Source organism: Larus michahellis, chromosome 6 (assembly GCF_964199755.1).
Source record: "Larus michahellis chromosome 6, bLarMic1.1, whole genome shotgun sequence".
Taxonomy (NCBI): domain Eukaryota; kingdom Metazoa; phylum Chordata; class Aves; order Charadriiformes; family Laridae; genus Larus; species Larus michahellis.
This window is the reverse complement of record NC_133901.1, coordinates 56853275-56866513: the sequence shown is the minus strand read 5'-3', so window position 1 is coordinate 56866513 and position 13239 is coordinate 56853275. Positions and strand designations below refer to the sequence as shown.

At 37.7% G+C, this 13239-nt stretch overlaps 1 protein-coding gene across 4 annotated transcripts in view; it reads left to right on the top strand.

The window, feature by feature from the left end:
- The window catches only part of ADGRA1 (adhesion G protein-coupled receptor A1), a 278773-nt gene extending 268113 nt beyond the window's left edge, over positions 1-10660 (top strand). For all 4 annotated transcript variants that reach the window (XM_074591674.1, XM_074591678.1, XM_074591679.1 and 1 more), the window contains 2 exons: positions 5193-5288; positions 8498-10660. In XM_074591674.1, the coding sequence (XP_074447775.1) occupies positions 5193-5288; positions 8498-9719 (1318 nt within the window). In that variant the 3' untranslated portion in view covers positions 9720-10660. The remainder of the gene's footprint in view (positions 1-5192; positions 5289-8497) is intronic.
- Positions 10661-13239: the final 2579 nt, after the last annotated feature.

The window sequence follows — 13239 nt, the reverse complement described above, 5'->3', positions numbered from 1 at the left end:
CACGCAGAGAGGAATACTTTTAAATCTACATACATTTTAATCAAGTAATGTCTGCAATAAAGACTGTTTGCAGCTATTAAATCACTTCCTGATACATCTCCATTCTGCCAACCTCTGCAAAAAAAACTTAAAATCAGTCTTGCGTTACACCCACAAAGCCAAGGTCTGCTCCTTTTTGGAAGAATTCATTCCAGAGTCAAGGTTCTTAATCTGGAAACAATTTTGGGCTAGGGAATAGCCAGACACTCAAGCAAAAAGATTCATCACTGAGTAGAGCTCTCCTTTTACTTGCTGACTTACTGAGTAATATTTATGGAAATAAACTTAGAGGAATATACTGTGTGTTAAGTTAGCAGAATGGATGCTGCCTGCAGGCTATTGCAGTCATTCTTGATGACATTATCCTGTTTCTATCAGACTGGCTATGTAGCTCCCAGTATTTTGTGGTAGGGTTTGCCTTACAAGAGGAGTTCTTGCTGAAAGGAAGCTGGAAAACAGTAAGCCGTGATGTCAACAGAGGGACATCACCTCAAGCACTGTCTGCTGCTCTGTTGGGGGTTTTTTGTGTTTATGTCAGTGCATGTAGTAAAAAATATTGTACTTACTGGTCTCAGGCAGCTGCAGCAGGAACTCAGGGGTTCCCTCTAACGTTCGGTAAGTATGATTCCTCCCCCCACAAATGACTGCACATCATTTAAGCGTGTCTGCATAGCCTGGTTTACAGGCTGTAGGTGTTGCCTACGCTGCAGCTAAGAGGTGCGAGTGTAGCATGCTGAGGCCTGCCAGGCTAGCTTTAATCTAATTAGCTTGGATAATGATATTAGTGAAGATGTGATAGAATGAGCTTCAGTAAATAGATGTATTCTGATGTGAAAGCCTGCTAGGAATCATCAGGACATCCCTGGGTGACCAGCAACAACAATGTACAAATTTTAAAAACTCTTCCCTAGGGCTATTGAAGCAACAGCTTGGCAATTGCTTCAAAGCCCCAAATCATCCCACAGATAGTTTACAGTTTTCCCTATAAAACAATTTTAAAATACTATATAAATTAACTGCTTGTCAAGATCAAATTTTAGCTGGAAAAAAGTTTTAATTTCTTTCCTCTGGCTTGCCAGTCTTTAAAGATTTGCGTGCGTGGCTGTCTAGTCTCCAGCCAAGCCCTCTGTATTAGCTGGCTTCATCATAACAGGCACATCCGACAGAGCAGGGTTCTTCTGTCTTCTTACTTCTGCCTACATGTAGGACTCTTGTTACTGGTGGCCTGAGTATCACCATTGTGTTCTTGAATGGTAGGAGAGTAACACAAGTAGATGAAATTGGCTCTGGGTCCCGAGTTACTGCATGTTCTTTTGTGAAGAGGAGACAGCCCGCTGGCTTGATGAGAAAAATTAGAAAATTAACTCGAAACTAGAAAAGGTAATTGGAAGACAAAAGTTGGTTACTGAACCAAAGGATGTGGACCTTTAAAGCTTTAAAACCAAAAGATAGTCATGAGAGGAAGTAGTGAATGTAAGTTAGGCAAACAGTGTAGGAAAAAGATTGATCATTTTTTTCAAAATAAGAACATATACTTGGGGGGTGGGGATGGGCGGGAGGGGGAGGTGGTTGAAAAGCGTGTACTTGCTCAGTCTGCAAGGTTCATCCTTCCGGTACTGCTTTATTATATTGTGCTGTGAATGATCATTACTGGAGAGGAGCATCGCCCCTTACTTTTGCTCTTGTATGGCTGAAAGACACCAAAAGTTGTCTGCAGCAGCAAAAGCAGCAGAACCCAGCATCTCTCCAGTTACGACACTCAGACCACTTTAACTGGTCTGGAGAATCTGTATGTGCCCAGGCACTGCTGCATGAAATACCAGCGGATGTTAGTATCTGGGCTGCACGGGGAATAGCACACACAGGCTCCTCCTCCTCCTCCTCCTCAAGTCAGGCTTTGTAGGGACCAACAGGCAGTCAGTCATTGGCAAGGCTTAGTGAATACTGGGAGGGCACCACCCTAACCAGAGGATCCTTTAGATAAGGTTATATTTGTCTTGCTCCTGCGTGAACTCACAGAGAGGCAGTCGTGTTTCTTGGGCTTCGAGACAAAGTCCTGGATGCCATGATTTGCCAAGTCCCTTCATCTACTGTAACAGGGAGGTGCCTTGTGTTTAAACATAGGATGGGAATTAAGAAGTCTTGTACTGAAATAGATTTTCTGCGTGACCTTGAACACTTAATCTCTCCTTGCTTGTTTTCTCATCTGTACAACAGGGATAATAATGTTTATCGACCACACAGAGGACTGTAAGGCTAAATTAATTAATGTTATAAAGCACTTTGATTCTCTTACATAAAAGGTTTTCTGGAAGCATGAAGCATAGCTACTTATTATCTGCATTTTTTTCACTTTTTATTCATGCCCTATCAACTCTACTTCAGCTTTGTCTTCAAACTTTTTTGTCCTGACCATCTCATCTGGGTGAAAAAGAAATTGATAAAAACTAATGGTTGCATAGAAACTGGTCTAGATTTTTTAATTTTAAGTATACTGCCTCACAACTAACATGCATATGGATCCTCTTGAACAACGTTTCTTCTCTTTGGTGATTTTCCAGTGTGATCTTTTCTTCTTTATATATTGTTTAAGGTATCCATGAGTTCAAACAAACGGACAAGAGTATGCTCTTACAATTTAACTTAAATTTCTTTGATTATATTTTCTGTTCACTCTATTTTATTCCCATTTCTCTCTTGCTGACTTTTCTTCTATTTGGCAAACTTTTTTTCCCTTCACCCTTCAAGAATCCTGAATCCAGCAATGGCCAATTATTTGTATACACTGTCATTTCTATTTGCTATTTTACTTTTTTTTTTTTTTCCCAATGAGATAAGGCAGGCAGAGTGCTGTGCTGGATATCAGTACAGTGCACCTCGGGTACACTGAAACCATTTCACTTCACCTGATGTCGTTTCTAGAATGTATTTTCTTTCTCTTAGCAATGAGCCAGGATAGGAATTTGGCTAGATTTTGCCACGTTTCTGAAGCACTGTGTAGCTAAGTGCTTCCAGAACATCTGATGCTACTCTTGTAGTGTTCAACAGCCTGATGAAAGTGTGAGATATGAATTAGATTACCCAAATACTGGCTTGTCTGAGACTTTAGATAAGGAATGATTTAAATGTATGTATCCAATCTGTAAAAAGTGGCAACACTGCAAAAAATGAAATTATAGGTTGCATTGTAGGTAAATTCTATGGTGTAATCACAGATGAGTTTGAAGTGCAGTTCCCTATACTTGCTTCTGTATTCCTATTTTTCTGCTCCTTACTATTTCTTAGATAATTTGGGATTAACTTTTCTATGCCTCATTGCTTACCCTAGTCATTTCCTGAATTTCAAAAATGTCATTGAACATGTCTTTGTTAAAAATAATAATAAGCTATTAAACTAGCTTATTCAACATGCTCAAGTCAAAAGATATGTACAATCATTAAACTGCAGTGAATGAATGGATTTTGTAAGGAGGCAGCTCGTTCATTGGAATTTGTTGAGCCCTACAGAATAAGCCAAGTTAGAAGAAAAAATATATACTTAATGATTTTGAAGTTATAAAATCTGAAGGGCTTTTTTATGAATGTGGAGGATGATTTTCTCTGCTCTGTTTACAGCTTAGACCATTAGGACAAAGATTGATTGTAAATGTTTACGTGACATTTTCTGAGGCCTGGCCTCTAATTCTGCTTCGGAAGGAAGTGGTGAAAAGAGGTTAAGAAATCCTTACACTAATTCTGGGTTTGATTTAAATGCTGATTTGTTTAATCTTACTATAACTCTGTTTCTGTAAAAATCCTGCCTTGCAATGGCTGTGAAATTTCCCAATATTTATAGCACCTTATAGAAAACTAGTGGCCAGATTCTGGTCAGAACGTGTCCCACACATTATCAAATTCCTCTTAGTCCTGATGGACAACACAATAGCAGTGACTGGGAAGCGTCTGTATCCCTGCATACTGTTTCCTGCACCAGAGGAGTGGCTTGAAAGGAAACTAATTTTGTCTACTGACAGAAGAGCATTGGTTAAACCAGGAAATGAGTCAGGATGTTCAGAGAATCCGCTGAGCTTCTAGGTGTGGTGGAACGTTTTCCCTTTTGTCACTGGGTGGCTTTCCTTCCAGCTGTAGCCTCACATGCACAGGGCCGGTGCTCTGCACCCCAGAGACCCACAGCGGTGGAAGCGCTGTGCTCCGTGCGTAATTTTGTGTTTTGCTTAGGTAAATGGAAAATGTGATGGTGGTTTATTTTGCTGAATTCGGACATAGGAATGCAGGATGCCGACTTCAGTGACACATCCCCTAGGACTTTAATGTAGCCTGGTGATTCTACGGTGGAATGACTGCTGCTTCCAAGTGGTTCCATGGCATTTAACTGGTTAAAGGGGTGTGAAACTATGTGCTTTCAGTCTTCGAATACAGGTCTTTACAGAGAGATTAACACTTCGGTTAACACTCTTCTTGGATATTTATGAGATCTTGCTGAATTCTTAGAGGCCCTCACATTTTAATGCATTTGCAAGGCTGGGGTATTGAATGAGTGAAGAAAAGTGTGGTATATGCAAAGGGATATTTAATCCTCCTAATTTCTCCAGGTTTCTCCTCTGTGCAGAAAGAAACCATTTTGCCATGGGCTCCCCCCCCTTTTTTTTTTCCAAACTGAACTCGGCTTCTTTTGTCATCCAGGAGTTAGGGAAGTGTCTCTGTGATTTCACTGAATTTCCCTGGGAACATTTTCAGGTTAAAGTGAACACAGCTGCTTTGTCTGAATATTTTTAATTTATAATGCTTACATATTTAATAACTATTAAATAGAAATATCTAGGTGAGTGGAATAACTTTATTTGGCACGTATGTTCTTTTATTAGACACGGTTTTGTTCTTCATGTGACTGCAATAGTAACTACATTTACTAAAGACTTAAGAGATTGTTAAAAGTGGGTCCATATAAATATTAAATATTAAGCTGTTTGCTTCAAAAACTACAATGTTTATTGTGACAATACTTCATTCTTTGCTTTTCTGCTTTTAAGGATGTATTTAATATTTCAGCAATATTGTATACTGGAGATACTTCAAGAAGGTACAATTATTTAAAAAGCAGTATTCGACTACAAGTCAGGCAAATTAAAATATCGGTTATTATCTCTCGACAGATTTTATCTGATTAGTGGTGGAGTCCCTTTTATTATATGTGGGATTACAGCAGCAACCAATATCAATAATTATGGGATTGAAGGCAATGCACCGTAGTAAGTATAAACTATTATCGTAAAACTTTTAAAGAAAATATACTCTTTATCTTATGCTGATAAATGTAACTGACTTCATAAAGTGTACAGACATGCCATTTGGGATGACATTTATTATGAAATTTTATTAAATAATAGCTATGAAAGAGCAATGTCTTAATCTGGGGCTTGCTGCTTCACCTCTACTAATTTTACTCCATTACGGTCAATAGAATCACTTTTCATTTACAGAATTACTCCTCATTTACATCTGAATAAGTGAAAGGACATTAAAAGTACCTAATGGATAGCCTATTTAATGGAGCTACTAATTAATTAAATACTTTCAATTCATTATCTACCTTGAATTTATATCCTTCAGGTGACTTATTTGAAGTACTTTACAAATAATTATGTGAAAAAAGGACAGTAAAAATCCCGCCTCCCCCTCCTTCACCCCCATCCTGCTCTTAAAAACCAATTATTTTGGATTTTCACCACCTAGAAATGTTCCGGTCACAATGTCTTGCAATCCTGACATAGCCTCTAGTGTACTAGTGTGTTAGTGTTCAATATACCTCCACAGGCTGTCCAGGCATCATATCGTTATTAATTCTTGGCACGAAACATGAGATATCAATGAAGTACAATAAGTCTTTCCATAAAAGTGTAACAGAAAACGAATCAGACTGCAGAGTTAAATGCATTCTGTGTAAATGATCCGCATGGCACAATAACGGATATATTAGTACTCTGCCAGCGCTAGTACTCTGGAGGACATCACTCTTAGTTACTGCTTTGGGCATCTATTGTAATACATTGGAAACTAGTTATGTTCTGGGTAAAAAAAGTGGAAACAAGGGAGAATGGTTTGTAAGTGAGCATTTGGCTCCTTAAAGGCATTTTTATAGGTAATTGAAATTTAAATTCTGGTAATAAATTAGTACGTACCATGGCTAACTGTTTGCTCTGCCTAGGGCCTAACTCATATTCATATATTTATTCAAACTTATCCAATTAGACAATCACTTATAATCAACAGTATATTAAAAGACTCAATTATTTATGTTCATAAATGTGAGACATTTTTCATTTTGGCACAGTTAAAGAGGTTATACTTCTTTAATCATGGTAATCATAGCCAATCAATACCTGGTACCACAGTTCGTGCAAAAAAACAAGGCACAGGTGAGGGGTGGTTATAAGACTGAGTAAAAAGACAGCTTCTAATTCAACAACAGCATAGTGAGTTATATGCCTTATTCATTTTTAATAGTATTAGTACAGTAAATGTAGATGCACAAACTTGAACATTTTTTTTTACAGAACTGATTTTTTAAGTGATCCAAAATGAGATTCCACTTGAAATAAGAGCATCCCAAGAGACTGTTCCACTGGGGAGCATTCTATTCTCCACTTTGCATCAAATATGCAGCATTCAAATGTACTTCAAGTATTCACGTAGCCTTGTGCTCTCTGCTTATCCAATTAAATATAGGTGGTAACTTACCTATCTTTTCACAGTTGTCTTTCAGGGAATCTTTTCATGTGCATGTGTGACAGCAAAATACACACTCCTTGGAGTGTCTCTAAGTTCATTAATAAATGTGTGTATGTTTTTGTTTAAGGTTCAGATTTAAAAAAATTAAAGAAGTTATTCTGCAGTTTCTTGTGCTAAATACCCAGTGGGACTGACTCTTTTTAGCTGAGAGGTTCTCAGCCTAGAAGAAAAATTCTTTCTGCCCTTCTTATAGGAAGTGGTAGATGATTCCTGGCTTGGCAAGAATGTGATATCAGAGAAGGTTCCTCGTTGTATTGGAGGGACTGCGACCAATCACACACACCTAAATGAGTACAAACTGTCACACAGTGTCGCTGTTAGAGCTGGAGTGGATCATGACAAATCACCTGGTCTGTCTTTTTGACCCAGTGGGAAATTAGCTATATCCAAACCATTCCTGACAGTTATTTATCTGAGGTGCTTTAAATGCTCTGATAGTGGATAGACCACGCTATTCCAACAGCTTATTATCCTAATTGTCCTAACACCTAGGAAACTTTTTGAAAAATCTACTATAAATCTTTCTTGCTGTAGTTTAAGCCCATTACTTCTTGTCCTAGTCCAACAGATAAGGAAAGTAACTTATTCCTCTTTCCAAAAATCCATGCAATATTTAGATTTTAACAACCTAATAACAGCTGTACTAGCTTATACCACCAGCTCGGTTCCCTGTCTGTAACTGCGGCTAAAAGCAGATCATAGAGAAGAGTAAAAACTAGGCAAATACTCCTTCTCCCCCCGACCCAGGTTCTCCCAGTTTCCATCTGGGATTTCATTAGCCAGAAGTATTTTCTTCCCCCATGTTTATTTGATTAGATCATTCATCCTCAGGATGGTCCTGTTAGACTGCTACTAAATTATGTAGCTGACTGAGGCTTACTCAGCTCATACTGGCCTGTGATCTATTTTAAGCTGCTCTAAAACAGTTATAGTTGTATTATGTAAAGCCTAGCAAATAATGATCCCTGCTACAATAATATTATGCTACCAGTGTAACACGAAGAGACCATCAGTTCCCTTAATTTTTCTGAGGACATTCAAATTGATGTAAATTAACTCCCAGGAATTTCAGAAACAGTGGAGAATTCAGAAATGGCGTATGTCTTTTGGGTTCACTCACTGCAGAAAGCAGTGACCGTTCAACTGAAAGTCTTTTTTCAGCCTCTCTTATTACTTTGGCTGTTCTCTACTTTGGCAACAAGAAAATTCTGTAAGAGTTTGTATCGATGTTCATTCATACAAACCATTGAAATTTGTACATTTCTATTGCTCACACAGATTGTATAAACTATGCCTCATTTACTTTTTAATCAAAGTATTAGCACTGACATTTTTAATAGGAGAAAAAAGGGTTGACATAAATGGTCTTATACTTCACTGCAATTCTAGATTCTAAACTGACCTACATTTCTTGGAAATTTTCAGCTTTAATATCCTGTAAATTATATTAGACATTTTATTCTATTAAAAAATACGAAAGTGATGCCTCAGCTTAATTGATATTAAAGAAATGCTCCATTTCTCCACAATGACCCTATCTGAGCTTCTGAGACATTGTTGGGTCAAACAAGTTAGTCAGAAAGCCCAGTTTCACATCAGTCAGTTGCCCAGTACATCTGATGTGGGCTATAAAATGTTCTTGACTGTCTTTATTTTTTGTTGTTTTCAGTTGCTGGATGGCATGGGAGCCTAGTCTTGGTGCTTTTTATGGGCCAGTAGCATTCATTGTGCTAGTCACCTGTGTTTACTTTCTATGCACGTACGTGCAACTGAAGCGCCATCCTGAACGCAAGTACGAGCTAAAGGAAAAGACGGAAGATCCGCAGAGAATGCCAAGTACTGAGGTGGGCCATGGTCATATTACAGACTCTGTGTCCGTTCCCCAGGCAACCTGCTCTATGATTTCTTCTTCCTTATTGGAAAATGAGCATTCATTTAAGGCTCAGCTTCGAGCTGCAGCATTCACTCTGTTCCTGTTTACTGCCACTTGGACCTTTGGAGCACTTGCAGTATCTCAAGGTCATTTCTTGGATATGATATTTAGCTGTCTTTATGGAGCCTTCTGTGTGACCTTGGGGCTTTTCATCCTGATCCATCACTGTGCAAAGCGAGATGATGTGTGGCATTGCTGGTGGTCCTGTTGCCCATCTAGAAGAAACACCTATTCTGTCCAAGTTAACGTGCGCCCAAAGGTTAATGTCAATGGTGACACTCAAGTTCATGCACCTTGTCTTCAGGAATCACCGTGTCCCAACAAATCGGCTGTGTTTAATCATCCAGCAGCTAGCCACTGCAAACTCACTAACCTACAAGCGGTTCAAAATCACGTTAACTGCCTTTCGCCAGTGACACCATGTTGTGCAAAAATGCACTGTGATCAGCTACTCGATGATGAAGCTCACATTCACGTCCACAACGAGGGAACCTTCAGACCCAACATGCACATTCATAGATGTCTGAAAAGCAGAACTAAGCCACGTTATTTCAGTCGGCATAGATCTGCAGGTGAAAGAGAATACGCCTATCACATTCCTTCAAGTATCGATGGCAGCATCCACAGCTCACATACAGACAGTCCCCACAGTACGCATGATAGCCAGTCAGGTCACAGACGGGCCTGCTGCTCAAAAAGCGATCCATATCCTACTGTCAACCAGCCCGAAAGTAGCGATGCAAGTACTGTAATATATAGTTGTGCGAAAATGCCAGAAAGTGACACTGTGCACCATCCAGCTCATTTTGAAATGCACCCACGGACACAGTCATTGCCGTTTAATACAACGAATCACAACGGAATTCTCAAGGGAAACGTGCACGAAGCCATGATATACAGCTCAGATAGTACAGGAAATATCAAAACTGGCCCTTGGAAAAATGAAACTACTGTGTAGTTCATGGGCCATCATAACGTGGTTTTTCCCCTAAACCATTGTTAGCTTTGTTTTTATTCCAAACAATAAGATGACATATTTGTGTAGCTCATCGGTAAATTGTACAGCTTTTCCATCTTTATTTCTGTTTTCTTAAGAAGAGTCTAAAGAGAGAGATAGTGACGGTTTTAAAGTGAAGTTATTTTTAAAAGAAAGTTATAAAAATATTGCAAAAGATAATTAGAAAATGAAATCTAGACAATTGAATATGAGAGGCAATATCCTTTTGTTACGCAGAACAACATTTCTTTAGAAATACATTGTTTTCATTCATCGTTTTCGCTTTTGTTCTGTGGTAACTTCAGACACTTTTTCTAAACATATCAGCATCTTAAATTTTACTTATTTATTTTTGTAGCAAAATATTATTACTGTGCCATGGATTTTAATCAGAAGTGACTATGGTAGAAATGATAAACAGGATTTTATAAAATTACAGCTTTTTAGATCTACAAAAGTGATACTGCCTCTAAAGATCTTCTGTAGCATATGGCCTGTAAAGTTGTGTAATGTACAGTCTCTGTTCTGTCCTTTTTCTTGTTGGAGAGAAGTGCTAGGTAATGTCTCTGTTACATCTATGGTGCTGTATTGGTTGTATTTTGCATGACATACGTCAGGATATACCATTTGCTGTTTTCTAGTGTTACATGTGTTAAAAAAAGAGCAAAAAAAAAAAAAGTGTTGTACAAGGCTGTGAAAAACCCTATTGATATTAATCTAGAGCATTATAAATCTACAGAAAAAAAATCACTCTGCACTAGTTTAAGTGGCACAGTCCTTTGTATAAGGTTATATGATAGCTTTGATAAGGGTCCACTCTAATGTCTTTACAGAGCATGCACTACTCATTGTATGTGACACTGTGCGGTGTAATAGCAATTGTCTCAACAAGTTTTACACTTCTTTGTAAAGTATGCCTTTTGAACAAATCTGTAAGCTGTTTCACGATAACCTTTCCACATCTGTTAAGGTAGAGCAGTTTTATCATTAACTCTTTGAGGACTACAGTTATTTTCTTAAAATAGCTTATTCTAGTTCAGAGACACTGTGTATATATGATACTGTCTATTTAGTTACATGATCCAATGTAGTCCAGGGTTGTCAGGAAAGAGAACATTCAGTCATTTTCTGAAAACACACCTTCTTAGAGTCCATCTATTAATTTCACCACTTGCTTTCTGAAAACCCATTTCCTCCCCTAGCAAATTTCAGATCGTCTTCATCCTTTAATGCAAATTTGACCTTCTGAGAAGTTCTTTATGTTCATGATTTCTGCTGAATTGTAGGGCGTTCCAGGGTCAGTACCATTCTCTATTAACAAGGCTCTTGGCAAGAAATTTTTTCATGTTTCTGTGAACATCTGGACACAAAGCATCGACTCACAGTAGCGAACTGCATCATAATTATCCCTATATGAAATAAAACTGCTTTTTTTCAAATAGGAAGGGTGCAGAATAATAATGGATCGCAGAAAGTGAATAGGAGCATAGAGAGGAGACAAAAACGCCTACAGTGGGAAGTGAGCAGTGCATCCATAAAGAAGAGAAAAAGCACAATTCTGTATGGCCACATGAGAAAGTTTGCTGTCATGTCTTAACGCAGGCTCATGTAATTGCTACATCGCTGCAGAGAGGAAATAGAAAATTCCCTTGAGAGATCATCGGTCTGCGATTTTCTGTGTATATGTTGCAGAAATCTTCACATACTTCAACCCATTATTTTTCTGTTATTAGCAGTTTATTAGTCTCTACCTTTTTTTTTTTAATATGTAGGAATACGTTTCCTAATAGTGTACATAAAGATGACAATTATAATTGTTAGAATGTTATAAAAACATGTAAGTCAGATGAATGTGTTCTGCAGTGTTGCAGGTGGGAATTAGTACTCAAAGGGTTAATGCTCAGTATCTGAGTGCAAGAAATCTCGTTTTTCTGTATTTTTGTAAATTTGAAATATATATTGTAAAATCCAGCAGTGCAATGTATCCATCTCAGACTGTGTATTTTTAAAAGGTGAGCAAGAAGAATGCACTAGGTGGTTGTCACGTTTTAAGCCAATATACAACAGTTTCATGACTGCTTCTTTAGCTAATACGGAAAAAAAAAAACAAACGCCTGAGCTTTATTATGTATATGCTGTATATGCTTGAACTGTCTCTAAAATACAGTATTTTTCTTTGTTTGCATAATGAAAGATTTTCTTTTTAATAATTATTTTCTTTTAATATTACTTTTACTCATTCCACATAGACAGTGAGCCCTAAACAAGCATAGACATAATGTGAAATACCACTTCTCTGTGTCTCCGCACTATGTATATGTATATTGTGTAATAGCAAAATCCTAGGAGGTCTGTAGACCATTATGCAAAATAGTCCACACACACAGCCAAGTGAAATACTCACTCTGCAAGAACCCACTCGGTGAGCTTCTTTATTCAGCTTGTGTTTTAATCACCTCTGTTATTTTGTCCGAGAGGCTAGTTCCATCTTCATAATGGCTTACAAAGAAGTAAATAGGTGCTGCTTTCCACAGAATATCTTACGTGATAAAACTCTCTGGAATTTAAACGTAAAATATTAAAACACTTTTCTTATTGTGTTAAAAATTAATTTAGTGAATATTTCTGGGCTAATTTGGAAGAGATGTGTTATGCAATAATCTGTTTGCATATTATTTTTTCAGAAAATATACAGTATAACTACAGAGTAGGAAAACATGATATTAAATAAATATAAAAAATGTTTTGTAACATCAAATTTGACCAAAATGCTTTTTGTGCTTTTGACTTTTTTTTCCTTAAGATAAATGAGATAATTTCAACGCTTTGGGAGTCTGGCTTTGTTTTATTGTGGGGTTTTTGGTCAATTATCGTCAGTGAACTATTACTACTTTACCTGATTTTCTTTCCTATAAAAATAAAGTCAATGAAATAACTGGAGTATAAGAGATATATTGTCCTACTAAATTCCCCATGGACATGCACACGTAACATGCTTCAAAGTCAGCATTAGTTTTGGCGATTCATTGATGACAAAAAGGACTGAACAGATTTTTACTGTTCTCTTTCTGTCTGAGATCAAGCAAGAGAAGTTTCTTCCGAAAAAGTTAATTTTTGGAGAACGATGCAATCAACAGAAATCTGAAGGGTTGTTATTACAGTACTACCAGGATAAAAATATGGTCCGATGCTGCGGTGTTCTTCTCCGCATATAGAAATTCCAGTTTTCATGACCAAATTTCAGATCTAAGTGACTCCATTTTAAGTCACATAGGCTGTTTACCGGCAGAATTCCTATGCAGCCTCATATAAAGAATTTTGGTTTTAAAATAAAGCGTACATTTTTGCACATTATGCCTGATCATATGTGTTGTTCCCGAGAAGTCTGTTGGTTGTGTCTGCACTAATATGAGCAAGCAGTTGCTGTCAGTGACCATAAACAGATGTTCTCCTTCACCACACAGCAGCCTGCCAGCTACGC